Raw genomic sequence first — 20209 nt, forward strand, 5'->3', positions numbered from 1 at the left:
GTTTGTAAGGAAGTGGGAGAGAATAAGAATCAACCCGAATCCGCCGAAGTTCAATAGCAGCAGAAGCTTCAAAGTCAGTATCTACAAGGCAAATACAGAAAGATCATGAGCCAACTCATGTTAAGAACCAAAAATCCACGAACGAAGGTGGCATGTTTAATATACTCGACTCAAATAGTTAGAGAGACACAAGATGCATGGGTTCCTTTTTTTGCTCGTCTCTCCAACATGTTAACTTTTAGATGACGTGATTCAACATATATAGTATCATAGGAAAATAAAGGTGTTGAATTCAATTCTCGTAAGCGCACTCATTGACGAAAATTGTGCACGTTAAGTGGATTTTTGAACCGAGTTCAATGTACTAAATATGTCAGAATACATACCCTTGCTTTCTTATGCGCATAAACGATGTAAATAGCAACATAAATAGACTCCGTGATACACCCGACGGAATTGATAGTGATGAGGAGGAATTCGTTGGATTTAACCCATGCATAATATATCCACACCATGGAACTGAATAATGCAATCACATATGGGACTGAATGAAACCCTTCTGTTGATTTTTTCTTGTAAACCCTGTAAAATGTTGGCCTGCAGCATATGTGAATCCCATGTAGTTTGTTAGTCAGATGATTAAATTATAAAATTAAGTTGACATTAAATGGATAGTTAAGAAAACTTACACAGGTGCAAGATATACCATGAAGGAGACAAGGTTGCCTGCAACAAGAAAATTTATGATCAACTATGAACAATAATTTTAGGAAAAATTACACCATTGGTCCGAAACTAGCTTTAAAAAGGAGTAAGTAGGCCCTCAATCTATCATTATATTTACACATTTAGTTCTTACTACAGAAACCATCCAAATCTCTATTAAATTAGTATGTGGTCCTGGTGCGTCCAATTGAAATGAAATATACTTCTTTGAAAATGCAAGGACTAACTTGCTATGCAGACAATAAGTTGGGACCAAATGGTGCAATTTTCCCATAAGTCGAGGATGATTGTATATGGAAGCATACCTAAAATGCCCAGGGTAAAAACCAGTGGATTGTGCATGGAAAACAAAGCCATCTCTTTCTCTCTCTAATGGAAATGAAATGCCAGGGATCTTTAAGATACCCTAGATTTCTTTAATTGTTCAACTAAAGACACATACTAGCAAATTGAAGCAGACACATATATATAGATGTGGGATCAAAGTTTTACTGCATGAATAGTGAGTAACAGGTGGCATGTATTAAAGTAAAACTATTGACACAAATAGAATTAACAGCTAGAAAGTTGCCAATTTGCATCTCCAACAAATTTTAAGTTAGCTTGCCTACCTACTTAGGATTATTTTTATCTACACATTTTGAAAGATACACAAGTACTATTAATTTATTTACCATTCATTTTCACCTATTTATTATTTAAATCTTTTATAAATACTTTACAAAAATGCTTATATGATATAGCATATTATTACATTTTAAGTAAAAAAATAAAATAAAATTATAAGTAACTTTTATATCAATATCAAAATAAATAACATACTTATTTTTAAAGTTTTTCAATTTTCACCAATAAAAAAATTACTTATTTTAAAATTTACTCATATCCTTATTAGTATGCCCAACATCCTTTAAGTATCTTCAAATTGTGCTCTAATTGCAACCTCCTCAGCAATTGCCCATTTGAAATTTCACCAAACCTGCATGATCAAATTTTAACTTATTTTTGTTTTGAATATTGACTAATCTATTTTTATTAAACATATTGTAGATTTATCTTTACCATTTCTTCTTTACATCATGAATTATATAACATAAGAAAAAGTTTTGGTTATTTGCAGGGGCGGACCTAGAGCTTTTGTACTGTGGGGATCATAAATTAAAATGTAATTTTTTTAAAGCAACATAATATTAATAAAAATAAGTTAATATACTTCTACAATTATGGTCTACACATCTTGATACTTTGAAAATGTTATATAATTATATATTATCAATATTGTCAAATGAATTTTGGTACTTGTATATTATTGTTTACCACCTCGTTGATAAATGTTGAGATGACGGCGAGTAAATCAAGTTGAATGTAGGAAGTAAATAAATTGAAATAAAATTCAAATTCAATTTAGGAAGTAAATGAAATTCAAATTTAATTCAAAAGTAATTTAAATTACATTTAATCTATAGCGATCTTAGTTTTTTTTACGCCACACTCCATGTAGATTTTGCTAATAAAATGATGTAAATTATATTGAAAAATTTGTTGTCCAAAAATAATAAACATTAATGAAATAATTAAATTTTTTTAAAGGAAAGACGAATTAGAAGTTTTTTTAGAGACGTGTGTTTGATGCATGTTTAACTATTTTGGATATTCGTTTAGATTATTTGACATAATTGCGATATAGTCTCGAACCGAGCTTTTAAGTGACGTAAGCGATTTGTGGATTCGGTTAAAGTACAATTGTCGGATAATTTTTGAAGTTAGCATATTACCACAATTCTCGAAATACTAGTTTAAAATGGCTGAATTTGAAGCGTTGTAAATTTTGCTGTGGTCAGCCATTTCATGCGCCATTAATGAGCAAAAAATTAGGCTGTGAGCACTTTGAAATGGTATTAATAATTTAATATTTTGACTTCGTTTGATATTTCATAATGAGCACGTCAAAGTAAGTCGCGAAAGAAAAGATTACGGAAAAAAATTGTGCCCCATGTGGGTCCACCCATGGTTATTTGAGAGCGAACTCCCATCAAAATCTAAATAATTCAAGTATGAATAAATGATTGGGTGTGCTTTAGTGAGCTAAAAGAAGGAAAATATTTTCTGCTAAATTCGTATTGAATTTGCATAATATTGAATTACCAAAACAGGAGATCGTGAAATTAAGAATTTTCTAATTGAAAAAGTTAATTTGTATCGATACTTACTTGACCCTCTCTCATTGTTATCCAACCTTTGAAATTAAACTACAATCAAATGAGATCTCGAAAATGATAGTAACATTTTCCAAATTAGATCACGTGACTTGATTCGTATCGTCAGGTGACATCGCAACAAAACGCACTTCCTTTCAGCCTTGGCAGTTTCTATAAACATCCCATTTGTCAATTATTATAGTACCTAATCATAACCCTAATTAATCATTCCACTAATTGCCCTATGAGTGCACAAATTTGTCATGACCTAAGTTTATGTAATGACAAGTGTCATTTAGGGTTCTTAAGAGTCCCTATTAGCTGTCATCAGCAAATGCTATTGCGTTCTATCTCCCACCTTTTTGACTTTCAACTTTTCAATGGTGGGTTCAAAAATATCACTTATTTGATTACATGTGGCACCATACAATGTCTTAGTGAATGCTTACCAATCTAACTTAAATAAATCTTTTGATCAAATAATATTAATTTGTCGCCTTTTCTCCTACTCAACTACTCACATTCGACCTTCAAAAAATATCTAATAATATTCTTAAAACATTCAAGTCGATTATTTCTCTCGACTTGTCCATTTCAATAGAAGCAATATTGTATTAAAACACTTCTATACCTTCTACTTTAGATTTTATATTATACGTGGGATCTTCTATATATCAACACGAAATTTATCACTTTCTAATCATGTGTTTCGTTTGAACACAAATGCCTTATAGTAATTTTAGTATATTTAATTCGTTTACTTCTCTATAATTTTTCTTGTCTTGCCATTGCAACAGTTCTATTAATGATTAGAAATGTAGAAAGCGAGATTGAAAATCTCCAAATTTTAGGTTTCATATTTCCGTACGTGGGGACCTTCTAAAACTCACTTTAAATAATTATTTATTTTATTGTGAAAAAGTTATTGGCATCCTTACTTTCATATTTTCCGACCATGCTGCGAGATATGTATAGTTATAGTAGCTAAAATCATTATAATTGTTTATTATTTTATATTTAAATAATATGAAATTTTACTTTTAACATATCTGTGCTTGCAAGATAGAAACTCGTTTGAAAATGTCAACCTCAGAATAGGAATACTAATTTGAATTTTAAAATAATCAAACTCTAGTTTTAACTTTCTTAATTAGGTTTTGGTACCATATATATTAATTTTGAAATTTATCTAAAAGGTTAACCGTTTAGGAGGAGGAGCCTAAACCTTATATGTTTTTCGTTTAATTAAGAATCTCGAGTTCCACCCCTAACAACCATATAGGTTTGTTTAAGAACACCAATTCTGAAATCTGAATACTCATTTAAATTTGACTGATGAAATTTGCTCATTAAAGCTTTTTGAATTCTAATCATATAATCTCTTAGAACGTCAACCTTGTAGTGAGTACCCAAACCCTAATATGTTGATTTTGTTATGAAAATCTTCTTATAAAAATATATACCCATTTATTTTATTTCGATATAACGTATAATATACGACTATAAATGAAAAAAAATGTAAATATTATAATGATCATATTGTCAATTTAATGTGGTTGGTTTTACTTTATGAGAGAATCAAACACGAAATATTTGATAACATTAACCTCGTGCCACGCGTCGTACAAAAAAGTTAGCATAGATATTTTGAAGTACTAGGTAGGATTTTTGAATATTAATTAATTATTTTAGGGATAATATTTCCTTTGTTAGTGCATGATCTCCAATCATTAAATAATAATACCCTTACGATGATTAATTTAATGAAATCAAATCATGAAGTTGAATGAAATCTTGATATAGAAAGAGAAAGACTTCAAGGATAAATATGAGCAACATTTTAGTGTCCTCTTAATTTCTTTAAAAAATTGAGAACAATAACTCCTTAATTTGCGGAGAATATTAGAATTTTGAGAAAAGAATAAGAAAAATCTCACTTTTTTAACATAAAACGAAGTTGGTCATGTACTATTTTAACAATTAAGAAAAATAACGTCAATAACAAATGGAAACTCTATATATGTTAAGTGTGTTGAGGAAAGCCATTTGAGTCGCCCAATATATTGGGCTCAGCTTGACCTACCTGACGAGTCAAACTCTATATTTTTAGTGTGTCTAGGAAAGCCATTTGAGTCGCCCAATATATTGGGCTCAGCTTGACCTACTTGACGTGTCAGCTCATACTTGTAAATAAGGCAAGCCAAACACGAGCCGGCCTGCTTCAAAAAAACCTTGGTTCGACTTGACTAGTCCCACTAGTTCACCTCATGTACGGGGAGAGTTGAATCGACGAGCAGCCTCCACTTGACTTCCCTTGAGCACTACAAACTAACCATGAAATTATGGAAATTAATTTTTGTAGTAAATTAAAAAGTCCCATTTGACATCCCAGAACGAAGAAATTTGTCCAAAATTATGAAAGTTCACATGCTTTGCTTTGCTCGAAAACATTTTAGGAAGCCTGTCTCTACATGAAAAATAGGGTAAACATCAAATTTTAACGTTGTGAACTATTATTAGTTAAATTAAAAAAATATATATGTCTCTTCAATAATTTGAAATTTTAAAATGAGACTATTTACTATTATATCAAAACAGACATGTCCTGCTATTTATTTTATGCACATATTAAGTAACAACTGAAACTTTGGATTGAGATAAATCAACTTTGTAGATGTGACTATATCTATTTTAATTTGCAGTGGTACTTTTGAATAGACTATTAACAATTTAAAATTGTACTCTTTTCAACTAAGCTTTCATGCAGATCTTTTCTTGATACATTTCATTCTACTAATTGATATCAGATTGGCCCAACTTTCTTAACTTGTCCACTAACCCTACCTTTGTTCCCACGAATCGTTAAGGCATAGTTAGTACTTTTACGTTATATGCACGAACTTTCAAGTTGTGAAGAGTCCAAACTCTATTTGCTAACAGGTCACTTGTCTAGTCCAGTCGAAGTACTAGCCTCCGAAGTATAGATGAATAATCTTCTTTCCTTTTAAGTGGATCAACGGATTTCACTCCTTCCTCAAAGAGACTCAAATTCTGAGCATTAGCCTTTTAAGTTTAGTTCGTACCAAATTTTGACCGTGTGATAATCTTCATTCTTTTGGATAGCTTCACAATTTGAGACACACGTGACTTTCTAAAAGTAATGCTATACCTAATTCTACATATTGTACATATAACTTTCATACTTAATCATTTCAGTGTATGAAAAACTCCACTTGTCGAAGTCGAAATTACCTTGAGAATAAAAAACAATTTCATAACATAATTAGTCTGTTTCGCCCAATTTTTTTAGAACTTGGAGACACTTAGAGATAATGTAATTAATAAGCAGTAGCTTTCCTCGTCTGGAAATAATTTCCTACAAATTTCCATTTGAAGTCTAGAATTTTCTATAATTGAAGAATATGCAGACAATTCAATAGTATAATTTCGCCAGATTGATAATCAATTGCTTCCCACCCAGCAAAAAACAATAGTTTTGGTCTTAATACTTTATGACTAAATATCTGCTTTTCTCATCTTACTTTTCGGCTTAATTAATTAGCTTATCTATGCATGTAAGATAAATTAATGAAATCATGATTAATGACATTACATGTGGGGCCTTTGGATTGTAATTTTATGTTAATTTCAAGCTTTAGCTTGATGACTTGTTTGGTATGATAGATTCAAAAATATTAGATACAAAGAAAGAAAAAAAATCGTGTTTACGCTTATACACAAAAATATTATTCAATGTTGTGTACGAACACAAGGGTATATAATTTGCTAGATATGCATAATTATGTGACCGCTCACTGCATAAAGAAAAATCGTGTAATCCAATCCAGACGAAACAAAACGAATTGATCCTCAACTTTCAATTTATAGCTACTGGATCCTCAACCTGTAAATTTTGTAACAACTAAGTTTCCAATGGATAGTTTCACTCAGTTTGATAGTTAAAAATTTGAGTTAGTAAAAATAATATGTCAGAATCCCCATCCTAACTAGTGTGCCATATGTCTCAATAAGGTTAATCGAAATTGTTACTCTCGAGAATCGAAATCTAGAATCAAGAATCGATTGGATCTCAAACGATTATTGGTTCTTGAACCCTAGTTATGGATACCCATCTCTAGAATCACAATATATATATATATATATATTTTTTTTTTCTTCTAACAATTTGTTCACCTTGATCCAGTGGCCCAATAGGTGAAAAGACCTCGAAAGGATGCATTTTTTGAGTTCAAGCTTGTGTTAGGCTCTTTGAATAGTAAAGTCTACAATATTGATTGTTGTGTTAATTTCTTAGTAATGAATTTACATTGTTCTTAGTGATAAAATCTAGTACTTCCTTATTGTTGGTTTTTAGTTTTTGTTTTGTTCTTTGATAATTTGGTGTTTATGCCCTGCTAAATACTTGATGCTATTTGATAGTTTATTTATAGTGGATTAAGAAAATGTTGAAATATGTATTTTTATTACAAATTTTTATTTTTTATATTTCTACTAGATATTGAGAAGATTATTTGCATTGTCAGGTCACTTTTTTCTTTCATGTTTGATTTTAGTAATTACGTTGATTGAAATTATTTCATTTGCGAAATACTTGAAGTACAAGAGGAGGTTCTAATACTGAAATATTCAGATCCACCCAATCGATGCCCAAGCCTAGCTCTCGATTTTGCAAACGTCCCCCTTAGGCACACCTCACCCTAGATGGAGCTTGGGGGTGACAAATGTTGGGGTTAAGAGTTGGGGCATAGCTGAGAAGCCAGGGTGCGCAACTAGGTTGTATTGGGATAGGGTTGACCTGGACTTTCCACTATCCCTTTTTTCTTCTTTTCTTTTTTTCTTTTTTTACATGCTTTTTATTTTTTGTTTTATTTTTATTTTATTAAAAATAGGAGTATAATAGATTTTTAACAAAGTTAACTTTGTAATAGTGGAATATGCCCAATTATCCATTGAGGGAATCAATCACAATAAAATTGAAACGTGAAGGTCCAAATTGTTGGAAACTTTTAATTATCGGCCTATCTGTTCTATTTTCCGTAGATTGAGACTCCAACTGTAATCTCCCTTTCTAATAGTAAAAGGAAAAATAAAAAATAAAAAATTGTGTAACTTTAGCTACTATATGTGAGTTTTCACGTGTAATTATACCTAAGGCATGCTTTCATTAATAAAGTTGCCTTTTTATTATTTATTGCAACAATTTATTTGGTAAGTCGAAAGTAAATTGTGACATTACGCATTAGAATTAAGACAAGCACTATTATATTAGTTTTATTAGGAAAAAAGGAAGCCGTGAGCAAAGGTGGGTTCTATGGTGTAGTGATTAGCACTCCGGACTTTGGACCTAGATTCGACTCACGGCAGGACCTATCTTATATGTTGAATAACTTTTGGGCCGACCCACAACAGAAAAGGTTAAGTATTTCTACTTGAAAATATTATGGAGATTTTATTTAAAAATAATGTTATTTATATTCACTCACTGCCACAGTCGTCCTACATGACATGCATGTGGCGCAAACTCTGGTTGTAGAAATTGATTCCTTATGAATTATATAACTCATGTTTAGTATGACTAAAATAAATAAATTTTTAATAGATCTTGATAAAAATTGATGAAATATGTGATTGTAAAATAGATAAAAAGTTGTAGATCCCATAAAACGTCTTATCGAAATTGAATTTGTGAAAAATGAGTTATGAAAAGTTGAGAGCAAACATAAAATAAATTACATTGTCTATATTTTGTGGATAAACATCTAGTCAAGAATGCTACCTGATTTTAGGAAGTAAAAGCTTGGCTACATTTATTTTATTTTATTTTTGGAAAGGAATCAACAATTGTTAATGGTGATATCTTGTGTAGGCATCAAATTAGTTGTACATGTGGCACAGTATTATCCGCAATGTGACATTGCATATATTTACCGTTAAACTAATGTGATATATGGAAAATTATATATCAAAATGTGCAGAACGATTATTTTGCACATTGGCGTACCAATATGAGAACTTTGAATTCTTCATAATTATTCGTAGAATTCAAGAATGCAAGATTGAGCATTTAGTGGAATGACTAATCATTGTTACTTGGTATTCTCCCATTCAAGCTCCAACTTCTAACACTATATGAATCAATTGTATCAGGATCTCGGATTATAGAATTATTATATCTCCAATTAACATGGAAAATATGGTATTTTACAAAATTATGATAATATACATGAGACTCAAATTCATAAAGACTGAGAGGTCACCCCAAATGGAGTAGATCAATCACTCCCACTTCTCTCTTAGACAAACTTGCCACTATTGGCATGTTTAAAAAAAATCAACTTTATCGTTAGTTTAGTTGCATCTTTTAATGTGTTTTTCAGTTTTCAGTTTTGCGCAACATTGAAGTTGTTTTTGGTTTGATATTTTTGAAAATGTATCTTTGAAAATGAAGATAAACCTATAGCGTAACACTCAAAATGTATTTTTTTTACGTTTTAAGTGTTTTCAGAGAAATTTTTGAAAAAAAAGAGTCTAAATAAATTTTATTTAAATAAAAATATAAAATTATAATAAATTTTAAAATTTTAAAAATAAAATTGGTGCATTCTAAAGAATAATTTTTTTTTGAAAAAATAAAATCTAAAATTCCCAAAGAATAAAAATTCTGAAAAAAAAAATAATAAAAATTTCTAGAAAATTAAAAATTATAAATAATTCAAGCTCTTAATGATTGTTTATTTAAAAATTCTAAAAAATATTTAAATAAACACAGATAAAAATATTCTCAATCCACGTTATTAATTTTTATTTTTATTTCCTATATTTTGAACTCAATTTATTATGCATTTTTATTTTACTTTTATAACCAAAAAAAAAATTGTGAAATTAGCCAACTTTAAAATGTATATACGACTTGATAATATATATAAACTTAAAATTGTTAATCTTTTACTGAATGGTCAAATTTTATGAAATAAAATGTCATAATACAATTTTTCAAAATTTTCAAACTAAATATATTTTCTAATTTTCCTTTTTTGAGAAATAATTTTTCAAAATGACTAACCAAACACATTTTTAGCAATATTAAAACAGAACCCCCCAAAATAGAAAATTGAAAATGAATTCAAAATTGAAAGTTGAAAACTGAAACACAAATCAAACTGGCCCTTAGCATCTGTTCAGTGCAAATTAATATTAGATTTTTGCATAATTTGAATTTAAAGGTTGGAAATTGGGGATTTGTTTTAAAATATTTATTCAAATGGCAAATTCAATTAATTTCCTTGACACCCCTTGAGAAATACATTTCTTAATTTCCAATTTTGCCCTTCACATAAAAGAGTGAATCACCATTTTTGATGGAAACGTTGATATGTTAGGTAATTCGAGAGTCGAGATGAAAATTAATTGATGGGATGGAAGCTAAAAAAGTCAAAAAGTTCATTATTTCTTTGCCAAAACTTTAAATTATTCCTTATGGGACCCACAAAGTTGCACCAAAAAAACGTCCTAAAAAAATCTGCTTCAAAAGTGGGCTTAGTCTTATCTCAAAAGTTGAACCCCAATCTTGAGAGTCCCAATATGTCGTCTCTAGAATTTTGTGAGAGAGGTAAATCGCGGGATGTGCCACAATAGGTCAGGGAACAAGAGCTGCATGTACACTGTGCTTACAAGAAATCCAATTCTATGTCTCAGGAATCGAACCCCCACACTACGACTGCCAGCAAGACATGAGATAACTTCACTTTTACCCTTTGCACTACTGAGCTATGCCCCGAGGGGCTGGGCTTAGTCTTATCTCGAATAGATTGTATCCGTCCCTGTTTAGGATTAAAAATCAACCTCATTAGCGATTGAGTTAATCTTGAAATAATGATTTTTTTTTCTTTTTTTTTTTTTTTCTCTCTACCTAGGATTAATTATATTAGATCCTTGACTTACTTTGGCCACAGAAAAGTGCAAATATCCTCCATAGGAAAAGAAGAAAAAAGGAAGCAAAGTAAAGTAAAATTACATAAAAATGGACACTCGCACACATGCATGATAGTGCCATCCGTGAGCCAGCTAGCTGACTTCATTGCATTGAAAAATCAAAGCATTATCTTCAAAATGAAGCAAAGCACCTATATCAAGTCAACAGCCTGATTCTTCAACTCTTTTTCGTTGCACAGATCAGAGATATGCTTTTGCTTACTCAAAAGTCTCAAAGCACGAAACTTTTTTCATTCTTTTTTCTTTCAGAAACATGCAACCTAATTAGAGAAGATACCAATTTTCACCCAATTAAAGAGGTGGAGAAATGGACTTTATATGCCAGATTTCACATTTCAATATGAAGAAAATGCACGTTGTCCAAAGCTTAAGTTGTTAGAAACAACACAAATTTATTTATTTCAATCTTAGTCTTCAATATGTCGTCTCATGTATAGACGGAATTTATTTTTGGTTAAAGGTCTGATACATGTAAAATTGTTTTAAATGAGTGACAACGTCAGTTGCTCCTTGTCTAATGTGATATATTACACGTTAAACCATCCATGTTGTCTATATATCACCTGCAGGTTGCAACATGATGTCTGCTTTTCCTTCATATCGTACTTTGCTACTCATATTTTATGTAAAAGCAAAAGGCAAGGGAGGCCAAATTAATCATATACACACACAAACACATAAGAACTAATTCAAGAATCAGTAAAGAATCTAAATATATGGCCTAACTATATATACTGTTTTTAAGGAAAAGAATGTACTATTCTTTTTTCGGTTTTTGAACTGATAGATTTATTTTCCTGGGAAAAAAAAAAAGCCAAAGAAAAGTAACAGTTGATAGAAAAATAGGAATCAGTCCATCCCATGATCACTATAAAGATCCCTCAGCAAAACCCTCCATGCACGTTGACTCCCCCCCTCCCCCCTCCGGACCCACGCTCCCAATCTAGAATGGACAAATCGAAGTTGGGTAGAGTTGGAGCAATGAGCAAATTGCCACCAGGATTTCGGTTTCAGCCTACAGATGAAGAGATTGTGTTTCAGTACTTGGCACCTAAAATATTTTCCTGTCCTTTACCTGCTTCAATAATTCCAGAAATCAGCATTTCCAAATATGATCCATGCAGGGAATTTCCAGGTAAATTACTTTAAGCTTTTTTAAACAATGTAGTTTAACAACTGTGCTTTCATTACTAATTTATGTTTCAATTAGTTTAGGGTTGTTTTCTTGACAAAGATTTTCATGAAAGTTTTAGCAAAGTTTAATAAAATTTGATTGAGAAGTTGTTATAATTTTAGCAAAGTTTATTAAGCAAGCAAATGTAAACCATTTGTACTGTACTGTATAGGGGATTCAACCGGCAAGGACAAATACTTCTTCAGCAATAAGGAACCTGGAAACAGAAGTAGTCGAGCAACGGAAGATGGCTACTGGAAGGGCAGTGGTTCAGATAAAAGAATTATATATCGGAAACGGAAACCGATAATGGGGATGAAGAAGACATTAGTATTCCACAAGGGGAAGTATCCCCAAGCTTCTAGAACAGATTGGATCATGCATGAATATAGCATTACAATTTATGGAAACATAGCTAGTAATTCCAAGCAGAGAAAAAATTCTCAGGTATTAATTTTCTATATAAATATTCAATTTACAGAGTTCCTATTTCTGCAAATTAATATAATCTGTTGGATTGCAGGGTTCTTTCATCCAAATAGGAAATTGGGTTTTGTGTCACGTGTTCAAGAAGAAACCAAGTACAAAAACTGAAGTTTATGTTGATAGGCCTAGGTTTTGTGGTTTGATGAAATCAGAATTAGAAGATACATGTTCTTCTTCTTGTGCCTCCTCCTCTTCTTCTAATTTATGTTCTGATCATTCTAGTTTTTCCTCTGAGGTCTCTTCCAATGCAGCAAATGAGGAAACCAGTAGCAGAAATGTGTAGTGTAATGCCATCTCATTATCGAAATGAAAGCTCGTACATTCTCGTTTGATCTGTTAAACTACCTCCTCTATGTGAGTCGAATATCCAAAAATACAATGACAATTAAAAACAGTAAAATTGCATTAGCATCTGTAATCCTAACCATAATTGGGACTTTTTATTCAAAGAAGGCTAATATAAATGTGTATATAGATTTTTTTCAATGACAATTATTGACTTAATCATGATCTTATGTTTCACTTAGACGGTCATTGAATTTTGAAATATACATCCTACTTTCGATGATTAAACAATCGTTATAGTCCAAGTGACGTCAATTCGATGAGAAATTCAATTTTCCTTTATTCGTCAAGCCACTGGGTGAAACTTGTCTCCATTTTTTTATTTTTAAGTTCTAGCCGTCAATTCGATGTGATTTAATTTTTAAAGTACGTGGTTGCTAGTAGTAAACTACAAATCAAAACATTGTTTTTCATAAATGCCTCTTGATCATGTTCTTGTGAAAGAGCAGACATAAAGGGTATATGAATAAGTGGCTTTTGCTATTAAAAGACAGTGTATCTTTCAAAGGAAATCACTAGAAATGGAAGAAGAAGAAGCAAGCAAAGTATATGCTCCAAAACAACTTTATATAAAGTGATCCCTTTCAAGAAGAGAACCTCAATTTAGGATCAAGAATATTTGCACATGTTTCTTGAAAAGTAGAATTCTCTATAAAAATTTTGACAGCCGTAAAGTTTCAATGCTTATTTTTAGATTTTGAGTTGGCAATTCTATGAAAAAAGGGTCAAATTGTAATTTTTCAAAAGTTTGGGAGTCAATTTGTCAATTTTTAAAAAGTTAGGGGTCAATTTGTACATGTTTGAAAGTTGGGGACTAAGTCGCAATTTTTCAAAAGTATACTAGGGTTTGAGATTTGAAGAAGGGCAAGAAGTGTTGTTGAAGTTTTGCTAATTGCTCGCCAGGAGATCGCTCGAGCGCAAAAAACAGAGAGTTCGTCACTAGCTTCTCGAAACTGCTTCGCTTCAGCGAAACAGCGTCGTTCGCTTTTCGCTCAAACGACAGTGTTACCTGAAAAATCCTATTTTACTTTTTTCGAGATTTTGACCCGACCCATATGACCCAAAACATCTCATATAATTCCAGTGCATCACTTTTCAGTTGTTTTCTAGAGGATTGAACTTGAAGAAAACATTCTACACTTTGATCTATCCATACAATCTCACATTCTCTTGGCGTACTTACATAAAAAAAAAAAAAAAAAAAAAACATCAAATCCACTTTTATAAAACACTATAATCAATCCTTTCAGAGCATCTGTTGAGATTTGAAGATCAGGGAAGGAGATCGGAGTTCCGATCATTGGAGAACAGGGAGTTCTAAAAAATTCACAGGAGATAGACGAAATGAAGAGCCAAGAATTGGTGTAAAAGCACACAATCCATGAGGGTTTGAAGCTAAGAGTTGGTGCAGAATCATGCATTCCAGAAGGGCTTTGGAAAATTACAATTACGAGGTCAGAAAAACTGGTGTTGGTTGAGTCTGACAGATTGTAAATGGTACTTTCATTTATAGTGGATTTTATTGGCTTGTGCTAGGAGTTTTACCCACGTTGGGGTTTCTCCGTCATCAAATAATTGTATTCTTTATATCTCTACAATTTACTTGTTTATAGAAGTTCAATATAGGATAGTAAAACATGTGAATTGACTTGGACATATTAATAATTGTGACTTGTTGTATTTATTAATAAATTAGTGAAAATTCTGCATAAAAACATATTCACCCCCCTCCCTCGAGGTGTTATTTAGGTCAAACTACTATATTTCACTTATTGTTAGCAATTCCCTCCTTTTATTCATATTTTATTTGGCAATTCGGAATTGTTTTATTCGTGAAGTTTATTGATCGATGCTACAAATTGTGTTTTGTTCTTCCTTTGTGAAGTGCAAATTATCACCACCATTGGAGTCTCCTTTGTGGGGTGAAGATTGAGGCAACCAAAGTGTCGATTTGATTTGGATCGAGTTAGCTAAAGTCGTGTTTGTCTGTTGATTTTTCTGAGCCCAAATTCAAGATCTCTCAAGCTTCCGTGCAACAGTAAAAATGGCTAAACTGAATCAAAATCGAATTTTCGATGCCGTTCATTCTGTTGATGTAGACTATCAGCGATTTGTTTTGAACATGACACTGTTTTTGCTAGTTTTGCGTGACTTTGAATATAAGGATTTTTTATTTTCTTTTTCAAAAAATAAAAAAATTTCCCTTGTAGTAATTACTTCATTGATTTTTTTTTTTTATAAAGAAAGATTCATCAGCGCTTATTTGTGATTAAAATGATGAGTACACATTGTTACAATAAAATTTTTGCTTGCGTTAGATTTTTAATTAAAAAAATTATATTCAATAAAACTTGAATAACATAGGTTTATCTTTAATAATTCTTTATATATTAAATTAAACTTTTAAATTTTTTAGCGATTCAATAGAGCGGTGCTAGAGATGATTATTTTAAATTGGCAACTATTTATAAACATTCAATTTTAAAATACTAAAAATACAAATATATTCATAGTAACTCAAATAATATAATGATTAAGAACATCTCCAGAAAATTCTTTAAATACAAAATATTATTCATTTTAAGAGTTGATGTTTAAAAACAAATTTCGATAGACTATTTCTTTTACTAATGAGTAATGATTGCATTTAATAAGTTAGAGATTTCAATACCTATTTAAATTATTCAAATCATGTTTGAATTGTTTGTTAGTTGACTCATAAAATAATATGTTAAGACCCTGATTGGTGGGAATTAAATTTAGATATTTAATAAATTTTGATAAAAGTTAATGAAATATGTAATTGAAAAGTTGTGAATTCCATAAAATATATAATTAAGCTTAGTTATTGACTTTGATTTAAACTAAAATCTAGATTTTAATTTCTACTAAAAAGAGGCTAAATAAGGAGAAATAAATAAATAGTTTTTAATAAAATGAAAAGCCAAAATAGAGAATCTCTAAATTTAAATGTTATTTATTATACTTTAAAATGCTCTTTATAAATATAATTTCTTAAAGATGCTATAAATTTGGGTTAGCAGCAAAATACAGTGCATCTTTAAGAAATTATATTTTATGACAAAGGTCAACAGTGCATGTTTGCAAGAGCTTAAAATTTTATTTTCATATTTCATGATCTTATTGCTTAGTGTCCACACATCTCAATTATATCATTTAGTGCTGGTTTGAATAAATTATAAGTTACTGATACTTTAATCATTTATTTATATTAAAATTATAATGCTCCCCAAACATGCACTTGCTATTGTGTCCGCAACATGCATCCTGACGTTATCTTTAATGCCTTGTGATTGTCAATGTGGGGTAATAAATCAGTGGCAATGGAATCCTATATTTTCTAAGATACATTTTCTACCGTTCATGGTATAGGGGATGTGCAGAACATCTAAGAGTTCACTCGATGAAAGCACAAAGCTGAGGCTGAAAGCTCATCAGATTCAGGACATTAAAAATCACCAAATTAAGAAACTTAAAGAGCAGCATAATATAGAGAAACCATATTGTTCAAAATGCAAATTACATTTATTAAACAAGCTTCCTATATAAAGATTCTATAGACATGATAGTTCAGATTCTGTTTTCAGATACCAGAAGAACACCCTTTTGCTATCTGCAGATGGAACCTCGTCCGATATCTGCAAGACGCAACCAACTTCAACCTGGGAGAAAGGAATAAATTCAGTCGGAGTTCAGCAAACAAAAGCAGCAACATATTTATGCTTCACTTCCCAGTAAGAAAAGAAAAATAATTTTGAAAAAACAAAATTTCAAAGATGCACGAACGTAGGCCTCTATTAACAAATACATCTCTAGGTGTGACGAAGATGTTTCTAAAATGAACAATGCTGGTTAAGCTCCTCAAACCATAGAATGTAAAATGAGAAAATGGAATTTATGATGAACTAGTCAAAATGAATCTGGAATAGAGTCGTCTCAATTTTGCACTTAGTATGCTAAAAATCAAAACATTACCAATCAAACAATCTAAAGCGGATCACTTGTGGTAAAATGTTCCATAAGTTACAAAGTGCACAAACATAATAAATTATCAAGGGGGAATTTTAGGAAAGTAAGCAAACCGAGAGGGGGAAACTATTAGGACATGTCTGGTTCTTTTTTGCTAACACTGTCCAGTTATACAGTCCACCTTACGATACAAGCCATTAGTATTTAGGGTTTAAGCATAAGCTTGTGGCATTCCTAAAACAGCAACTGCTACAATTAAAATACAAACTTATCTTCGAAACATACGAGGGAAGCAGGGATCAATGAGGAAGAGAATTCAACACATACCTAACAAGAAGAGAGAGCAGAAGAGAGAAATTCTTCATCCTCCAAAAATATCTGCAGATTTTTAGTCTTCATCAAGAACCCAATAGCTGCCTCATCGAATTCCAGTATAAAACCTAGTTTGATAAGTTCAGCAAGCTGTTGAATATGATCTTCTTTATCCCACAGAAGCCCCAGAGAAATTACTTCAGCAAAATATGTTGCAAATTCAAGGACATTCTTATAACCACCTGATTTATCCACCTTCTGCATAAAAAATTCTGACTTCTCTCTCTCCCAACGCATCAATCTGCTTGCACTGACATTTATGATTTCCCCCGAAGTAAGTGGTAAACTGTATTCCACGGTTATTGGGGTCGGTGTCTCAAGAACAGAAATTTCAAGCAAGCCCTTCAGAGCATCGTGCCTCTTCTGTACTTCAATTTGGAGATCAGCAAGAAAACCAATAATTAGTTTAAACAATCCTCTTTTAATGAAAACCTCTCTTGAATTCACCTGTGTGGGAGCAATGTCGTCGAATGCAGATTGCTTACTTTTCTGAACAGATTCAGATAAATTTCGCACTCCAATTTTGCTGTAAATATCAAGCAACTTATTTCTGGGCAAGGATTGCACACTTGGCTGAGGATACCAGACAAATAGCGGCTGCAAAGCAGACTGTTCAAAAAGGTCCTTCAGGCAAAGATCATCTGCAATGAAGACGTCATGTTTGTCCACCAACGAAATTCTTTCTGAACCAGACAAAACTGGAAGTTTCAGAATGTTCTCAGAAAGAACTTTCTGTGTCACTAAACTCCAATGCTTGGCAACAAACCCCCAGAAGGCAGCGCATTCATCACTAGATAATAAGTGGCCAGAAGCCTCCCAATCCATCCAAAGGCTACAGTAGTCATCAAGAGAAGGAAATTTTTTAACTTCTAGAGCACTAGAGAAGAAATCCAGCAATTTCTTCTCGTAATACTTGTCCAAAATGTTCAACTGCTTACCAAATAGACCATCTTTGTCATGAAGAACACATTCATCAGAACTTACCCATTCGCCATCATTAGGCCCATTTGGGATCCATATTTTTGCAGCATCTTCACCGGTGGGTTTCCAGTTCAATTCATTTAAGTATGAATAGATCCGCTTGATAGCCATAAAATTTGTATGATTGTCGAGGTAATTGGCAAGCAACAAGCATCCATTTTTCTTTTCAACCACAACTCCTAAAGCATTTAGCTCTTTTGAATAAAAACTTATGCTAGGGCCATAAAATGTTTCGTCGATGAAAGGCCCGTCCTCTTGAGATAAGGTAGAACCCCAATCAGAACCAAACAGCAGGCACTTGTCTGGAGACCTATAACCGACATGAGTCTTTATCCATTCTCGGGCAGCTTTTTGTGAAAGCGTAGCAATTAAAGGCTTATTCTCCTCTCTCTGCAAATTCCCAATGCATTCCAACAATGAGTATACAGCTGCAGCTGTGATGCAGCTAGGATCTTGAGGTAAATGAAGGCTTGAAGCCACAAACTTAGCACCGTATTTAAAAGAAACGACAACTCCCAAGCTCTGAAGCTCCTCTTCATACTCGTGAATGCCCTTGCCATAGTAATTCTCACCATCATCAATAAAAGGCAATAGAGATATTGAAGAGATAGATAACCAATCTGGACCAAACAAGATGCACTCTTTTGGTACTTTACAATCAGTAAGTCGAGTGCGCAGCCATTTAACCTCTTGAACGCAATTCTTAAGATCCGAAGGAAAATTAAGACCAGAGCTTTTCAACTTTTTGTAGCATGCGAGAAGTGAAAGGACATTATCTTTATTTATGGAAGACAATGATGCTTGCTGCCTAAACACACGTGCAAATGCTTTTGTTGCTTCCTCAAAATCAACGAGCACTCCTATTTTCTTCAATTCATTTCTGAATGACAAAATGCTTTCTCCATAATATAGGATATCAACAAGAGGAAAACTGTTGAAAACTTGCAGAAGGCAACCCCATGTAGGATCAAACAGATAGCATTCAGCTGGAGATTTGTAACCTATATTTGTCTTCAGGCGTATCTTCTCTTTAAGAAGTCTGACAAGTTTGTCAGACGAGCTTAAATGACGCAAGCACTCCAGCATCAAAAGAACAGCTTCGGCTGGCAGAGATGTAAAGGATGATGCAGATTTTAAGTTGTCGACAACAAGTTTGTAGTTTCCATTGAAGCCGAATACCACGCCAAGGAGCTGAAGTTCTGTCTGAAAAGGAACAATTTCTACCCCATAATAGTCACGATCAATGAATGGAATATCACTAATTTGAGAGGCAGCCTTCCATTCTTTATCATAAAACACAGATTCCAGAGGGCTCCTATCACCTTGGGAAGTCCGTAGCCATCTTTTATCCTTTATTCTGTTGATGAAGTTATCAGGAGGAAGCGTCTTGTCCCTCAAAAATCTGATAAAATTCAGCATTGAGAAAACATGGGCCCTAGTTAGAGTGGATGAAGCTGCTATCGACATAAGGTGATTTCCAATATATTCACATGCTTCATTAAATTCAGACATGACCCCGACTTTTCTCAACTCCTCATTATATTTTAATATTTCTTTGCCATAAAAACTTTGATCTACCAATGGTATATCAACAAGCACTGATCCATCTTGAAGAAGGCATCCCCATGAAGAGGTAAATAGGAATGATTCTGATGGTGGCTTGCAGCTAATACTGCCACCAAGCGAAACCCGAAGCCAGCTTCCGTTCTTTATGCAGTTCAAAAACTTGCTTGGCATGTTGCGTCCCTTCTCTTTCAGGTTATGAATCCACTGTAAAAGCAAGAATGCATTTTGTTTGGTTAGTAAAGAAGAGAAACTTGGGATTTGCGCATCTGGAGGACGCAAATTAGGTATATCTGAAGCTGCTACATGAGATTCAAGAAATTGTAGTAGTTCTTTCTCTTGGGTAGGAACGCCAGCATGA

The 20209-nt window shown here is 32.3% G+C and overlaps 3 protein-coding genes across 3 annotated transcripts in view; 1 reads left to right on the plus strand and 2 right to left on the minus strand.

Moving 5' to 3' along the window:
• The window catches only part of LOC111387388 (bidirectional sugar transporter SWEET12-like), a 2204-nt gene extending 1061 nt beyond the window's left edge, over positions 1 to 1143 (minus strand). Inside the window, exons 1-4 of the mRNA XM_023011945.1 lie at positions 1032 to 1143; positions 690 to 726; positions 387 to 597; positions 7 to 81 (exon numbers count right to left, since the gene is read on the minus strand). Of these exons, the coding sequence (XP_022867713.1) occupies positions 7 to 81; positions 387 to 597; positions 690 to 726; positions 1032 to 1083 (375 nt within the window). The 5' untranslated portion in view covers positions 1084 to 1143. The remainder of the gene's footprint in view (positions 1 to 6; positions 82 to 386; positions 598 to 689; positions 727 to 1031) is intronic.
• Positions 1144 to 11684: 10541 nt separating this feature from the next.
• LOC111387390 (NAC domain-containing protein 83-like) lies at positions 11685 to 12929 on the plus strand. The gene is made up of 3 exons (XM_023011947.1): positions 11685 to 12072; positions 12284 to 12558; positions 12635 to 12929. Exons 1-3 carry the CDS (start codon positions 11799 to 11801, stop codon positions 12878 to 12880), a joined length of 795 nt encoding a protein of 264 aa, XP_022867715.1. The 5' UTR covers positions 11685 to 11798; the 3' UTR covers positions 12881 to 12929.
• Positions 12930 to 16426: 3497 nt separating this feature from the next.
• Positions 16427 to 20209, minus strand: part of LOC111387389 — a gene marked incomplete at its 5' end in the record, with an annotated part of 4973 nt that continues 1190 nt past the window's right edge. The window contains 2 exons of the mRNA XM_023011946.1: positions 16427 to 16625; positions 17260 to 20209. Coding sequence (XP_022867714.1) covers positions 17260 to 20209 — 2950 coding nt within the window. The remainder of the gene's footprint in view (positions 16626 to 17259) is intronic.

Source organism: Olea europaea, unplaced genomic scaffold, assembly GCF_002742605.1.
Source record: "Olea europaea var. sylvestris unplaced genomic scaffold, O_europaea_v1 scaffold4014, whole genome shotgun sequence".
Classification (NCBI taxonomy): Eukaryota; Viridiplantae; Streptophyta; class Magnoliopsida; order Lamiales; family Oleaceae; genus Olea; species Olea europaea.

Bases quoted from the DNA above. Each gene is read 5' to 3' on its own strand.
- LOC111387390 (XM_023011947.1), top strand. From the start codon at position 11,799: ATGATCACTATAAAGATCCCTCAGCAAAACCCTCCATGCACGTTGACT. The intron at 12,073-12,283 runs GTAAATTACTTT...TGTACTGTATAG, and splicing joins TCCATGCAGGGAATTTCCAG to GGGATTCAACCGGCAAGGAC. The intron at 12,559-12,634 runs GTATTAATTTTC...GTTGGATTGCAG, and splicing joins AGCAGAGAAAAAATTCTCAG to GGTTCTTTCATCCAAATAGG.